We start from the raw sequence: 17,003 nt of genomic DNA, 5'->3' as shown, positions 1-17,003 counted from the left end.
AGATTATTCACTACATAAGAAAATATCTTTAAGAAGGCTTATCGATCTCAAGCAAATTACTTGCTGTGCTCCCACACTTCTTGGTATACTTGTTAAAAATAAAGAGCAAAATAAAGCAAATAAAACCATAGAAACCAAAGAAACCATATAAATGTGACTTGTCATATCTGCCAGAATTGGGATGACTGGGTAGGGTAGAGGGGTAAAAATATAAAAAGTCCTTTAGAGTGATAGTTCTAAAAGATAGGCAGGAACTTGTAACAGCACTAGGTAAACAAATAACTACCTGTCAAGTAAAGCTGAAATACAACATAATGATTAAAGAAGTTTTTTGGTTTTGATAAGGATAATTTACACAGTAAAACATTATGATGATTAGACCCAAAGCCATAGACAGTAAAAATAAGCTAATTACCTGAAACACTAAAGTGTTTTATGTTGATCTGCTACAGAGAGGAAGCTTAGCATAGAGCCTGCAAATATTTAAATTATTTCCAAGTCAGTTCAGGGAAACTATATAAATGAGATGAATTCTCCTACACAGAGCTACTTAGGACTTTGTTTCAGAACTCACCAAGGAGATGGGAAGCGTTTTCAATTTTGTCCATGGTATCTGCAAGAGAAAGCATGATTTTAAAGTACTTGATTATAATGTGCTTTAGCTATGTATAGTTACAACTCCTGCGACCAAATTAGTATATTACTTTCTAAATGTCAGGTTTATCTGAAAATAATGAATAATAAACTTAAGCAGATACACTACTATTTTTGACACCTAAAAGAAAATTTGGAACCTGCATGTCATTGAAAGGAAAACACAGAGAGACAAAATAGAATCTGTCTCTTTAATACCAAGTTGTCAAACAACAAGAAAAGCAACACTGTCCTCCACATTCCTTCCTTTAAAAGGAAAGGAAATCCACATTTGCACTGTCGGCCTATGAATAACTGGATGTCTATAACACAGCATCGTGTTCAGAATGTTCACTCAGTTAAAAAAAAAAAAAAAAAAAAGATCAGGTCTATCTCATATTAAAAAGAGAGAAGAACTGCCAAATCTTGACCAGGTCATAGCTTCATTTTTCTACTTACACTAGCATGATCTAAACTGTACACAATGTGTATTGCTTCATCTCTTAGCAGCCATAAGGATTAAAAAAAAGCAATGTCTGTTAAATAGTTTTTCCATATTTTCTACAGAGAGGCAAAATCCCTCAAAAAATTTTTTTTGAAATAGAAAAGGAACAAGAGCGATAGCAACAGAAAATGGAAGAGAAAGCGAAGGAACAGCACACACAAGAGACACACTAAATAATAAGAGACCATAATCACCATGGACAAAAGACAAGTTTTCATCTCTACCCCTACTTTAAAATATACATGATGAAAATCACTCAAAAAGGAGGAAACAATATCTTGTCTCTGTATAGATTTCATGCCCTCCCTATGGGAAGCAAAAATTAAGACACAACTATTGTTGATCTTTATTTTTCACTCGCTTTTCTAAGGATTCATCACAATTTCTAATCATACCATACAGCCTGATAGTTGATAGGGACAAAAGGAAAAAGGGAAAGTTTTGGTTAATTACCATTCCAGCATAATAAAATGCTCACCCTAATGGATGCTTTATTGCAAAAGACCTTGTTTATAGCCAGCCACGTTGGTAGATCCAGCATGTTCTGAAGCACCTCTTGATCCAGCTCCAGGTTGGTCAACTGACCTTCCCCTTTTAATGTGCTCAGGTTGATCTTATCAGGCGACAGATTTTTGGTGAATCTAAAAGCAAATACACATCCTAAGTAAACGCATATAAAGCACACAGAGCTCTCCCAAATGTATCTAACAACTTAACTACAGTAACATAGGAAAAGGGGGCGGGGGAAAGGGGAAAGGGGACAATTTCACCCCAGAAAGACACAGTACTGCAGTGTTTCACATGTGCTTTGTCCCTCTAAATTTCTTTCATCAAATCGCCTCCATTTACATGTAAATACACAAAATTGTATGTATTATAAGATACATCACTCTGAATAACAAAACTTTATCAAGAATATAGTCAGGTACTGATTTTGTAATCCATAAGGCAGAAGTGAATCCATTTCTGTAGGTTTCTATGCTTCTATAGGTTTTGGAAGAAGGAAAAAAAAATCACCTTCAAAAGCACATATATTGACATTCTTGGAGCAAGCAGGAGTGGCTGAGAATTCACTTAAGAACAGAAACGAAAAGGTACTACTTTTATATATTTTTTTCTATCTATACTTACACTTTATATTTCAAAAAGAAAAGTTTTATTTACAATAATTCTACAATTATTTACAATATTCACATTTAATCATAGAATTCAATAAAGTTGCATTTAAACAACAAATATGTCATAATTTCATTATATATTTTTCGCCACCAGCTTTCACACACAAGAATTCATGCCACGAACCTAAATTTGGCATACACAATCTATACCCATGTAGATTGAGGGTCAGGAGGAACGCACACACGTGGGCAGGCGTAGGAACACACGCACTGCCCTCCACCCCGGAGCAGGAAGGGAATGCACAGGGGACATCTGTGGGGACAGGAAACTGGGACAAGTTGGCTCTGAGGAGGTGCAAACACTGCAAAATGTGCCCAAAGGATATGAAGTAACAAGATAAGGCTGAGGCTCCGGGCGAACAAGGCTTTGGTGCTCTGTGGAATAATTCCTCTGGGCACCCCCTATTGCAATCCGGCACAAACCTGCAGGAAAATCTAATCCCTTTGGGTTAGAGGCACCTCTAGTAGCAGATCTCTCCATTCCACTTCTTCAGGGGGGACGTGGTTGACGAGCAGATACTGGGGAAGGCAGTGGCATTTTTCCGGAATCTACAGTAACTTCATAATGTGCGACAACCACACAACATCTTCCACCTGCTTCATCCAGAGCCAACTTTCCCCAGGGGATGACAAGATGATTCAAGTTCCTCTGCTAATTCCCTGCTTCTTGCAGAGTCAAATTTTTGACAGAACGTTCTTGTTTCATTTCTCTCAGATATTTTTAGTACTTTTGTATTGTTTCATACAACCTCAAATAATGGGAAAACCACTTAGCTTCACATGGTTTCCTTGAACTTGCACAAAAAAATTAGAAGCCAGCCCCTGTGGGTCACTAGCTTGCAAAACTAAATGGAACATTTAGTTTTGGGAGTGAGACAAAAGCCACTGCAGTTTACAGCATTCAGAACTTCAAGAACAAAATTAAAGGACAAGAAGAGCACCCTTTGAACTCAAAAAATACCCTTAGGATAACATATCCCTCCATACTGGGTTGTTCCAGTATCTCACAGTACATCCAGGGAGGACACGCTCTGCCAGGCCGGTAGCCCTGACTTCTCTTCCCGTTTTCTACTCGGTGAGCAGAGGCTGGGCGAGAATGGGCACCACAGACAGGTTGCAGCACCTCTTATGCAGCACTGACCTTCTACAAGGTGGCATAACCACCACCGAGAAAACTCTTCCCCAGGTAAAATCTGGGTAATTTAGTATTTAATAATATTACTTTCAATTTTTATTGTTAAATAATGTTTTAATATTTTTTTAAATAAACTCTGGTATTAACAATGCCTTGAGGATGTTTTCAAATATTTCTTAACATTTGAAGTTCAAAAAGGAAACATTAGGTCTTTTGAGGCTGGCAGATTTTCTCTGTACCTAAAGAATTTTGGACATGTAATGCTTAGTTGCATGAACTTTCACAACTTGCTAGGTTATTTATTTTCTACAAAGTTTCTATGTAAAGTAGACAGGCACTTTTCATAAGGCTAGTGAACAATCTTGTTATTCTGAGATACAGTAATTTGATGTAGCCAACATATTACATGAAAAAAAACATTTTTAAATTCTTTATTTCTAACAGCAGGCCTCCATACTACTATTCGCAATTATCAGTGCAACCAGCTTCACGGCATGCACACACTCTTTCTCTGACTTGGCACATGCAAACGCCTTCCCTACACACAAACACTTGTAATTTGGACTTCGTTTTAGCATTCATTTCTTAGAGCAAGTTGGCCTACAGAATAGGGCCATTTCCCTTGGCAACATCCCATGAACTCCTGAGCAGTGTCCCTTTTCTAGGGAACAGAGTATTAGTACCTGTAACTTAGTAAAAACACCAAACCAAACAACAGAGGAGGTTAAAAGGAAGAGCAAGAGGAACAGAAAATAAATGGCATAGTGAGTTCACATTCTGTCCTGTTGTTATGCTGTTGCAGTTAAACATCACTATACTGAGACTGCACAGTCTTGGTCTGGTAATACCATGAGATATTCCTAGAAAAAATAGTTTCATTGATATTATTCAATTTTGCAAAACTAAATAATTTAATTTTACAAACTCCCCTTCCTTTCTCAAAGCATACATTCAGAAGTTCTTCTGTAATGACAATTCAGCTTACTATTCAATTTTACAAGCTATATGAATGCTATAAAATATTTGGGACTGCAAACCTAAGAATCAGGAAATAGAAACTTATCTATGCCGCAGCTCAACCTAGCTCCCTTGCGCAAACATATATGTGTGTGTACCATATATCTTAAATATTATTATGCAGTAAGCAGCTGGTTCAATTTTCATATACAGAGTACTTATTAAGTGGCTAGTGAAAAGAATAAGAGACTGCACAGGTGATATCATAGCAGTAAGAGTCAGATGTGACGCAGTAATTTACAATCGTGTTTTGTTAGGAGTGTAATTAATAGCATGCAGATATGTGTTTAAAATAATTAAAAACTGACAGAGAAGACGCGTCATTCAGAGCTTTGTTTGTGACAACAGGCGTGGAGCTCCGACCAGAGCTCTCCGCAGTGCTCCACAGTCAAGACGGAAAACTAGCGAACGCACCAGAGAGGGCAGAAAGCTGACAGAATAAGCTTACGCTTTGTAGAATAAATGCCACAGATCACATCAAACCTAGATTTTTGCTCCACCAAGGTTTGAAGAGAATACCAGATGTCTTGTCAAGTTCAACTGAAACGTCAGCCTCTGGATTTAATATAGAAATATGTAAAGTCTGCATCACATTTTGAATGGGATCCTCAGATGTTTTGCACATCTACTGAATATAATCCATTCCACTGGTACTACCATATCCCTCTACACCTTTTTTAAGTGAAGTTCCTTCAGTGAGTTGTTCCTACGTATATGCTCTAATCATGATAAGACTATTAAATCTAAGACATGGCGTTTTTTTTCTTTTTTGCTTATCTCCATGCTATGAATTAGAACTCTTTAAGAAGACTAACGGTTCAAACACACACACTCTGGAAAAGGACAGTATGTCCTCACAAGGACTGGCAACTGTGTCAATAAGAACATAGAGGAATGGAAAAGAAAGATGACTCTCTTTTTCCAATTCATCTGACTGAACAAAAACCTAATGCTTTGCACTAATGAATTGCATACAATTTCTGAAACAAGAAGCACAACCTCATTTCTTAATTCCAGCTCTGAGGAAGACATATGCTTCCATGATTTTAGTAACAGAAGAAAGGAGGCCTAGTATCGTCCTGCTTACTGTAGCAGTATTGTGGTGTAATACTACAAATTAAAGTTGATTTTTAACAGCTGACCTGGTCTGAAAAATTCCCAAATTTGTGCTCCTCCCACCTTTCATTAAGCCAAAAACATGGAAGGAAAAAAAAATAACATGCTGCAAGCAACATAATAATTTCCTTTCTGTGTTTATTTCCTGCAGCCCGGAGCAACATGAACACGTGAATGTTTCTCATGAACAAAACTTTACCTGCAAATACTGACTTAAGAACCACTGCTATAGTTTTTGCAATAGCAGCACATCAATAGTTAAACCAAAGTACAAAACTGTTTAGATCCATTTAGATGACAGAAGTCCAGGAGGAGAAAAGAAAACTGCCTCCTAGAACAAACACAGCTCCACATACCAATGACATTAAGCGTAAGGACATTCAGAAGAGCTCTGAATAGCATTGCCTTTTTGATCCAAGAGTGAAAAGAGAGAAGAGAAAGGATAGGTCAGATTTAAAACAGCCACAGGATTAAAAAGACTTCACTGTTGTTAAGCAAAGGTATCGTCTGAAGAAGATAGACGCCATAGATGCAACAAGTGACTGAACTGCATTAACTAAGAAGTGAACTAAGTTAACTAAGTGGTGAACCAGGGGCAAACAAATGCAACTTCTGCAAAAGAAATCTACTTTAATCCTTCAAACATAAGAAACAAAATCATCATCAGTCAGCTGATATTATTTCTTGGCTCTTTAAAAACTGTTCACCAAGGCATCTACCCAAAAGGTGCTACAAAAATTGACAATGTAATACGGGCTCTATATTACTAGAAACTGGTCAGGACACCATACAAGTAATTTTTTTTTTTTTTTTGTTACAACACATTACCAGACACACTTTCAGACACTGAAGTTCTTTAGTGAAGGTTAGACTACACACAGTACATTATGTAGATAATGAACTTTCGTGAGGCCAAATTTCAGTATTTCTGGACTAAAATAAAACCCACAAACAGTGGCATCCTCACAATCTGCACAAGGAAAAGAACATGTCATAGCACTGTAAAGTCTCACCACCACGATATCAGCAGCCTCTGGGTAACTCGTACACAAACCTGCAAAGGGAAAATTGTGGCAGTCTGAGGCCGTCGTCCAGACTCTATCCAGAGGTCACTGAGAGCAGCAACACTGCTTTTGTCCAGCATGGACTACCACCTGCCACGCACACTCCTTCCAAGAGGCCCCTGTCAGTATACGAACAGCCGAGGCAACCATTCCCGAATGTTACAAGCTACGCGGACACACAGGGCACTCAGAGAGCGCAACACCCACGGCAGCACCTGCAGAGTCACCACAGAGTTTCCAAGAACACCCCTCACTATCTGTAATACCAGATACTGACACCTTCTTCTTCCCCCCTGCCATCAAGGCGTGCATGCATGATGTGGTCACGTCACAAGCACCTCCTCTACTTAACTGAACTTCTGCAGAATTGCCAGGCCTACGTCTGGTGGCTAAGTGCAAGACTGAGAACCCTGCATGACTTGCTGGATGCCCAGCATGGTGAGGCACGACATGATCTGCTGCCCCCCGCCTTGTGGAGATGCTCCTAAGCCAGCCCTCTGGAGCAGGACAAGGGCATTCCCATAACGGACTGCCCAGCCTAGATTTACGGTTCCCAAGCTGGCCCTGGGTCACAGCACGCCAGACAAGGCCATTACAACTGTATGGTTCAGGTGGGACCTCTCAGGCTACAGGACCTGAACCACCTAACACTCATTGGGCATTTCAGGCTATCATGGCCCAAAACCAGATCTTCCAATTTTCCCTGCCAAGCAGATCACCGATTAGGACCCAGACACAACAACCTGCACACAGTAAATTGTCTGGCACAACGTTACACAATCTCCCTTACCTCTCCCATCCTATGGGACAAGGTGCCTGAGTAACCTTTGCTCTGATGATGTTTCCAAAGAATTGCTTCCATTTCCTCACTACACATAAGGGCCTTCACTGTGAACTTCTACTCCAGCTGACTTCCTAAAGGCAAAGCAAATCCCAGTTCTTCTCAAGTTAAAGTGCTCATACATTAATTCAAGGTTCCATCCTATACTTTCTCAAATACCAACACTCCTACCAACTCTCTAAATTTTATTGTATATACATTTTCCTCTAATAAATTAATTTCCCATATGTATTAATGTAGAATTACTTTCTATTTGGGGAAAAAAAAAAAAAGCTGTACCCAGAGAAGACCTAGTACAAACAAGCCCAACCGAAATAGCTACTGTCGTCAATGGCTGTTATCTAATTATCTGTCACGAGGCAGAAATGCTCAGATATAGCCAGGCAATGCACAAATCCAAGGAGCTTACATTGTATGAATAGTAATAATCTGGCAAGTAAAACACTGCTCAGTGAATTTCTGTTTCATTTATGATAAAGCTTCACATGAACCAATATTAGCTTCTCTGTTCCACAAGCCTCTTCATGTACCACTTAACATAAGCATAAAATTGACCAATAAATAAAAACTACTTTGAAACATGACAATCCTATACACGACACAGCTTAACATTTATGTTTAGCAGAAGAAAACACCAGATTCCTAACATACTAAAACATACCTGGTGAGGTATATTCAAATATCTGTAAAGAGATAATTTTAAGAATCACATTTTGAGAACTGTTTTTTACTACAGAACTATTACATTCCACTCCAAACACAACATCGCACAGCTAATGCAAGGAAAAGTCACTTGATGCTACATGAATTTATGAATTTAAATTAAGAAATAAAGATGCAGTGCCAAAACATGATACTGTATCTGCTTCTGGGAAGCTGCTCCATTTATTTATATGACATTAACAGATATCCTATTAATGTTAACTAAGCATATTTTGAAAAAAAGGCATTTTTCAGTATGACATTACTTACATTTAAACGTTAATTTTTTGAGAAGTCAAGGAACCAACTATTCCACCAAATAAAGTAGGTGAAGATCTAACTGACCTTCAAATACACATTATTACAGAGACAGTAAACATTAAACTTACACAAAGGAATTAAATATACAAAAAAGATAAATAACGAATATCAAATACATGGGAAAGCACCTAAAAGACTACATTCAGAAATGAGACATACTTTCTATGCTTATAATACGGATTGCTGGTTTACTTCAGAAACCAGTTCTGCAAATTTAATTTGGCATTGAAAAACTGTGTAGCGAGCTTTTTTCCTTCTGCTGAATTATAGGTTACAAAACCCAAAGGAATGAGAGAGCAAAGCCAGTTAATGTTTACAGATCTCAGTGCAGTCCCACATTTGTACAACGCATACCACCTCTTACAGTTAATCTACAAGGGTGGGAGAGGGGAAGTTACCTGAGGACAAGGTATTCACACAAAAGGCCCCTACTCCTGGTGCAAGCAAGTGGTCAGTTGCCATGGTTTCTGAGAAGCTCCTGGTACTCATTTTGGTAGTAAGGATATTCACAGCAAACCAATCTCCACCACAGCCAGCAGGGATCGCTGCAGGGAACGGGACACAGGGGACACACAAGGGAGCAAGTTCAAAGGGAAAAAGGAGTGATACAATAATGTAAGAGAGTTTTAGCTGAAGACAACTGCAGTTACAACAGCTTGTTAGACTTTATAACATTATGTAAATAATAAAAAAGGGAAATAGATCTGTGCAAAATGGTAGAATCACGTCAGAATATCCATTGCTGTCATGCTATAATACTGTAACTATATATATATACAAACAGCTTATACAGAGAGTTTCAATCATGCAGAAAATGCTTTAAGAATTGAGCTACTTTAAGTGTTTTCAGAGATTTTCAAAACATGTATCTTGAATGCAAGAAGGAAGATATCTATGAGAGGCCACATAACAGAGAGGCTCTTAGCATAATTTTCAACAGGACATAAGTTTTGTCTTGCCTAGACTGAGATTTCTCATCACAGAGTACTTGCTTCCAATTCAGTGCCTCAGGCACACCAGTTTAGAAGGCACACTACAGATACAGGACCCTGCACAGGTAAGGGCACACGATCTCTTGGTATTGTTGTTACATTTTTGGCAGTGTTAAAAGACCTGCATGGTTTATTTTGCATGATATGAGTCAAGAACATTGAATTTCTCAGAAATGAAAGAAATCAAAGTTTAAATTAGCAAACTCAGTGATAATTTTAAAATAAATTAAAAAACAGAAAAACAAAATTTAAACTGTCCTTACTTTGAAAAGAGTAGCCAAACTAATATAATTAATTCACATTCTTAGTTTGTTAGGTGCAACAAAAATGTAGCATTTGGATGGTGCTTTTCAGGCATTTTACTGGGATACAGTTAAGAAATTTATCATAGATCTGAACCACAGATGCCTAGTCACAGGTCACTATTTTTCCTAGGTTCTTCGCATGCCACCACAGAGAAGCTACCACACAAAAACTACTCCAGAAATAAGTGACCTCATAACTTCCACACTCCCACATGGCTGGGTCCCAGGGCTGACTTCTCGGGAGTCAAAGGACAGAAGAAACCAACTAGTCTGAGAAGATAAAAGCTGCTGTATTCTCAAGCTGCCAGGAAAACTGGTGCTTCGCCCAACAACAGTGACTTGTTGGAAGTCTGCCTGACACGCCAGGAAGTCGGGATGTACTGCGAGCCGCAGCCAGGGTGGGAGCTTTTACGCTTCTTGTGTTCCTCTTCTGTTTCTTCTTACAAAACAAATGACATTTAAGCTCCAAATGGAGAGATCTGAACTCCAATCAGCACTAGATGCACAGGATTACCAGATACATAAAAAGACCTGCCACTGGAGCTGCAGATCAAAAATCCTGGGTTCCCCAGCAATCACCCAGCATCCATGGGGCAATTACTTGCTAGCTGTTTTTCCTTCAAGATTTGACAAAAATCTGTGAAACGGTCACTTTCTGTAAGCCTTTATTAATTCTCCTAATATTTCATTGGAGGTTATCTTATTGCCTTTGCCCAGTCTGCTTATACAAAAAACAGAAACAAAAATATACTCCCCAAAAAAACCCTCTTACTCTGATTTAATGGATACTTTTCTATCTCTTCAGGGTAAAATACATCCCACGATATTTTCTGAAATTGTACATTTCTTTCAATCATGTGAACAAAACACACAGTTTTACTCCTCACAGGTTTTACTTAGATGCACTTTCTTCCTGAGAATTCTTTGCACCAAGTTACCTGTATAGGAAATAATCTTTAACACAATTTTCATTCTGGAACTTACTTTCCAACGAAATTATCATGAGAGATGCACCATACTACACAACTCTACTAATTAATTAATCAAACACATACACAAAACTTGCCTGACTTCATTACAAAATCCAGAAGAACTTGAATGCACATATAAGATTTATGCACAATCAACATTCATATTTATAAAACATTTGGGGAAAAAAAAGCAAAAATAATGTAAACCATTCAATTCTAAAATAAACTGGCAGATTTTAACTTTTATTAACCCAAATGCTACTTAAATCTGAAGAGATCTTTTTGAATAGGCACTTGCAGGATTCGACAGAATAATAAAGGACTATTAACAGCGATGAATGTAATGATGCCAGAACGTATTACTGGTGGTTTATTTCTAAAATACCAAGTAAAACACCAGAGACATTTCTATTTGTTTTTTTTGGAAGATCTTCTGCTGCAACAGTCTAAATTGCAATCAAAATATGTGAAATTACCGATAGAAGTGCAAAGATCTTAAAGCCTTCCATTTTGGTTGAAAAACATTTATTGATTTCTTAATGCTCATCAGAATAATACCAGCACATTCACACTGATGAAATTATTAGCATGACATCTTCATTTAAGTGCAAGTAGCACTGAATTTTAAACATGAGGGAAATTAAGAAATATAGGACTTATAATCAAACTTCCTAATGTTCTTTCACATCTTTTTTCCTCTGCAGTGTCAAGCAGCTCTGCTTTGCTACCTGACCTATTCCTTTTCACTCATTCTTTCACTAGGTGCAGCATTTGTTTACAATGAACTCAGGCTAATACACTTCCGCGAGCATTTATTATTCCACCTACACCATGTTTTGAAATTTTTCACATACTGCACAAGCCCATAAAGTCAGTCACATAGAAAACATCCTGTTAAAAAAAAATGGTACAAGCACAGAACCTGTTTACTCTTACTCAATGAAAATTGCCCACATTTGTCATCTCTGGCTGTATTTTCAGAACTATTAGAATTGGACGACTTTCACAAAACTAAATGACACAGAAGTAGAAAACATAAAAATGAGAAAACAAGCAAAAATTCCACTTCTTTTGGCATAAGTAGAAGCTGGGAGTTTAAAAGGTCATCCAGACATCAGTTAATTACAAGCAGCAGCTAGTCAGTTTGATCCTATAAATAACTTATTTTGCGCTGGTAGATTCTAAAAGGAGTCAAGTTAAATTGCTTGAGACGGGATCATCCCTCACCAACAGACCTATGCACCTAGTGGCATAAAAAGTGTGATCTGCATATCAAATACTCAAGTAGGACGCACATCAGTGAGGCTGACCTGAGGTGTAAATACCACCGCCTACAACATCCTCTGATTCCTGATAAGCAGCACTGCTGTAATACAACTTGTATGTTATTCTTTGTAAAACTCATTTTCATATGCACTTTAGAATGATTTTGCAATTATGAAGTAAAATACTTAGTCACACAAAGTAAACTGAAATTTTCTTTTAACAAAAACTTAGTATTTTTAACACCTACTGCTTCAGGGAGCAAAAACAAAGAAATTTTGAATTAAAGCATGAAAAGCTGATGTTCTGCACAAACAGCTTCAAGGCTCAAACTGAAAATGATCCAGATTTCTGCTATACTAAATAGACTCAAATCTCTATTTGTTTGTTTTGAAGAGAGCAAATAAGATTCAAACAAAGCATATTTTTGTAAGTTGAAGATATATGCCATCACCAAAAAACTGAAGAGTGACCTACTTTGTAGGGCTACTTGGACAACTCCACACAGATGCAAACATGGACATGCACAATATGTATAATACCGCTAATACTACTGCTGTCTTACATAGTACAATATAGAGTACTATTTCAAAAAAACTGCCTTTTACACAATTGTCTGCAACACCTAATCACAGAAAAATAGGTAACACTCAGAAGGGCATTATGCTTATCCTAGAGGATCTATTCATGGAAAAAAATGGAAGGAAAAATTGCTGTTTAGCAAGAAGATCCACACTAGCAAATACTAGCCAAAAAAAAAAAAAAGAAAGAAAGAAAAATCCTAGCACCTACACACCATTCAAGCCACATAGGGTCTGAAAAGCACACTCATCTTTTTAGCTTAGCAGATACCATATAGTTTCATATACTACTCCAAGCATCATAGTGTCAAGAATAACAGAAAAATGTATTTTGTTCTCCCCTTTCCTTCTCCTCATTTTTATAGTCTTGGAGAACAATGTATCTTGAAGATAAGGGACATACCTTATAAAGTTTTAAAAGACTGCAAGAAAAGAAAAAGAAAGAACTCATCACCAGAGCAAATGAGCTCTATGTATTTTCACTGTTCCTAAGCTGTAATATGTCAATAAGAAAAGCCTTTTACAAAGTGTAGTAATTCTGTATCAAAACTGTTCCAAAATGTAGTTTCTCCCTCCCTCTTCTTCATGTTTTCATACCTTAAAGACTCATATTTAGTAGAACTTTTTCCTAGCTAAAAAATGCAGAATAGTTCTCCTTCCCAACACTAGTACACATATCACTGTGTAAAAGCACTGCAAACTGTTAAATAAAAGTCACATTGCTTTATGATACAAATTATGCTTAGTTTTCTGCATATAGCATCTAGATAACTAGAAAAATGCTGAAAATTACTAGCATATTCACGTAACAAATATCGCATTCTTCACAGAAAACATTGCTGAATCTCTGATTGTGACAAAAAAAAAAGTTAAGTACTTCTCTGTAACTACAGGTACAAGAGCGTACTTTCTATTTTTCTCTATTTGATTTTAACATAAAAAATAGCAGAAAATGAGTAAAAAGAGAGGAAATGTGAAAAAGAAAGATGACTGAATAACTCTCTCCTTCCTTTATCATGTGTGAACTTTCACGAGCACATTTCAAAGCTGCCACTGGCAGCGGCTTTCTTGGAGGTGGCAGACACCAGTTTAGAGAAGTGCAGAACAGGAACCAATACAGCAATGCAGCCTAAAGTGAAAGTTCCCCTGATCATTCTCACTGTTGTGGTAACTTCCTGATGTATTTGGCTCCAGACCAAAATAGAACAGTGCAAGAAACACTACTTTAACCACAGTTCTTATGAAATACATTTTAAAAGAAATAAAGAACAGCACTATCATGTGGGCTGTAAAACAAATCCTTGACATTTAAAAATTGCCAGATTTACAGGTACTTGTGCCACTCAGTTCTGATCCCCTGTACAACCAGTTTCTGCAATCACTTCTGCAGGGAGAAAGGATAATACCTGGTCATGGGCTTAAAGACACACATAAGCAGCAGTCAGGCTGTTTCCTGGTAGTAAGAACACAGTGCAAATGCAGCCTGGTTCACAAGCCCAAATTTCAAACTGCAAACCACAGATTGACAGTCATTTTCCATACAAATGGATGGGGTTGTATACAAAAGTATTTTTTAAATCACCACACTTGTAATCATTAACTAGCATTGTTGAATAAGCACTATCATAAATCATAGGAAAGCAAATAAAGTTATCAACATTATAAAGTGGTTGATTATAAAGCATGCTGCTGTTGACTTAACAAAAACTAGTTAAAAACAGGTGATGTCCAGCTACTAGACACACTGCAGACTTTAACCTGTAGCAGAGAAACTAAAGTTCATTTTTCTTCTCATAAAGCTTCCTACATAGCGGTGTCAGTGCAGCCCGTAGCAAGTGCCCAGTATAGTCAGACCTTCAAATACATCCATGACTTCATGCACATTTCTTCCTAGAAGTGACTCAAGGCAAGAGACATCTTAATACTCCACTTCTGCTCCCAGAGTGCTCAGTTATATTTGGGTGAAAGCAAGATGTCTGTGCCAGCCTTACCAGCTACACAATCTCACAAAAAGGGTGGAGAAGAAAAATTGTATTGCTCTTCATTCACACAGCAATGTAGGAATTGCTCTATCAGGAATTGCTCACATAGTGAGCAACGGGTTTGAAATGGGAATGCTGTTGTCTCCGCACACTGCCAAATGATAACTTGTCATTTATTTTGATTGGTTTTCAACCATTTATCAATATTGAGGAAAAGAAGTGCCTTTTGAAAATACCATTCACAATCAGAATAAAGCATTTTTTAGGAAAGAAACAAACAGACTCTAGTAGTAGAGGACCAACGCTGTAGACTACGTTTTTAGTTATTCTTTGTGATTTATTTGTATAATTAACTGTGATATTATGGCAGATCATATATGGGAGTACTTCGGCCTCTCTTTGCAAAATGCAAGAGACCGAACTGTTGCCCACAAAAAAACAAAACTGAGGCGGTCTGAACCAGGTGCCGCCGCCGCTCCCCGCAGCGCCCCATCTCCCGAGCTCCCGCCGGCACCGGGCGATTCCCGGCCGCGACATCCAGCGGCCGCCGCCGTTTTTACCCCGAGGCGCCTCAGCCACCTCCGCGGTCACGGCGGAAACGCGGCAGCTTCCGCGACCCCGCGGGCCGGGCGAGGCGGCCCGGTCTCCGCACACCCCGGCGAGGGGCCCTGCGCCTTAACCCGGGGGTCGCTCCGTTTCCCCCCGACCCCCGCTCCTTCCCCGCGCTCTCCCCTGGCCCCGGCGCCCGCTGCGCCCGCCCCACGGCCGGGCCCGCGCTCCGCCCGCCGCCCCGGCGGCCCCGCGGCGGCGCCGCCCGCCCCTCTGCCTCGCGGCGACCCCGGCTCCGCCCTCCGCGGCGGAACGTGGCCCCGAGCCCCCGCCCGGCCGGGCCACGGGGACCGGGAGCCGCCGCCCGCGCCCTCGCTCCAGCCGTGGCGGGCGCGCCGCGCTCACCTGGAGAGATGCTTCAGGATCTGCTTCTTGATAATCCCCGCCATGATGTCTGTCTGTCTGCCCGTCTGCTCGCCGATCCGCGCCCTTCACAACGATCCGCCGCCGCCGCTGCCTCCGCGCCGCCTCATCCCGCCGCCGCCGCGGGCCCGGGCCGGGGAGAGCGCCGGGAGCGGAGCCGCTGCCGCCGCCCGCCCTCACTCGCCGCCCGCCGCCATCTTGGCTGCACCATCACCTAGTGACAGCGGCCGGGGGCGGGGCCGCCGCCCGCCGCCTCCCGCCGCCCTCGCTCCCCTCGGCGGGCGGCGCCGCCTCCGCGCCCGGTGCCTCCGCCCGCGGCCTCCGCCCGCCCGCGGGCCCGGCCGCCCCCTGCGCCGCCACCGCCCGCGCTTCCTCCGCGCGCGTCCTGGGCACGGCCGGGGCCGCGAGCCCTGCGCTCCCACACGTCTGTGTATGCGTACATACATACATACATACATATATATCATGTAAGTGACACTTGGATTTTCCAGCGTTCATGCAAGCCTCCAGTTTATCGAACCAGCTTCTTCTCCAGGTGCCTACATTTCACTGTGTGCCCGTGGCAAGCATGCAGCCCACAAATTATCTTGGTTTATAGAGAAGGCCTTCTCAAGCTATGCCAGGATTTCCAGTGATTTGGAATAGTTTTGTTCCACCAGTGATATTCTCTGGGGCTCCTTCATTCAGAAAAGATATCCTGATGAGATATATTTATATTGTAAAAAGAAAATAGTAAAAACAGTGGCAAATCTAGCAATTTTTACGTGTGATGTATATCCATGCATTCTTCCATGTATCAAGGAAGCCCAGCTTGCATTTCTATAGTCTAGTCCACAGCCGCAGGATACTATTTTCTTAGCTTCTCATATACACAACAAATTAATAATTTACATGCAGTGAATCAAAACCCCAAGGATCTTTACAGTATCTATAGATGAAGAAATAGGTCAGGGGAGCTGAATGTTTTCAATTGATTTTTCCAGGCATTTAAGAATCAGTCAGTTGGGTAATACAGACCTCATTATACTCTTTAAAGAGATTTATAAAGCATGAATGAGCTGTCTTTGGAACAAATCCTTTTATTCACAATTTAAGATCTCTTTTGTCAAGTAGAAAAAGATGTTACATACCAGTAACTCGGAATTCCCTAAGAAACACACCAGACTGCACCAGTTCCTCACTGAGAAAGAATATATGGGGGACAAGGAAAACAGGGCTTATGCTGTGTGTTCGTTCACAAGTGGTTTTTGGTCAGCTAGGTCTGGCTGAAGACAGAAAGCCCAGAGACTTTCACCTGACAGGATCATCTGAACTGAAAACTAGGAACATGCCTGTCATCAGGGTTGGTCTGAATCATGACTCCCTCCCATTTACTGAAGAGCACTGCATGGAAAAAATACACAAACGAACCCCGCGTCCCACAGG

General features: G+C 40.1%; 1 protein-coding gene across 1 annotated transcript in view; it reads right to left on the bottom strand.

Annotated features, from left to right (window-relative positions):
* Window positions 1–15,628, bottom strand: part of BLTP3B (bridge-like lipid transfer protein family member 3B) — a 49,554-nt gene extending 33,926 nt beyond the window's left edge. The window contains exons 1-3 of the mRNA XM_088532897.1: window positions 15,561–15,628; window positions 1,617–1,779; window positions 575–613 (exon numbers count right to left, since the gene is read on the bottom strand). Coding sequence (XP_088389023.1) covers window positions 575–613; window positions 1,617–1,779; window positions 15,561–15,604 — 246 coding nt within the window. The 5' untranslated portion in view covers window positions 15,605–15,628. The remainder of the gene's footprint in view (window positions 1–574; window positions 614–1,616; window positions 1,780–15,560) is intronic.
* Between the last annotated feature and the right edge of the window lie 1,375 nt (window positions 15,629–17,003).

The sequence above is a fragment of the Tinamus guttatus genome, unplaced genomic scaffold, assembly GCF_059628265.1.
Source record: "Tinamus guttatus ecotype Peru unplaced genomic scaffold, ASM5962826v1 Tinamus_guttatus_pri_ptg000472l, whole genome shotgun sequence".
NCBI lineage: Eukaryota > Metazoa > Chordata > Aves > Tinamiformes > Tinamidae > Tinamus > Tinamus guttatus.
Note: the sequence above shows the minus strand (reverse complement) of the source record. Positions and strands in the feature narration are given on the sequence as shown.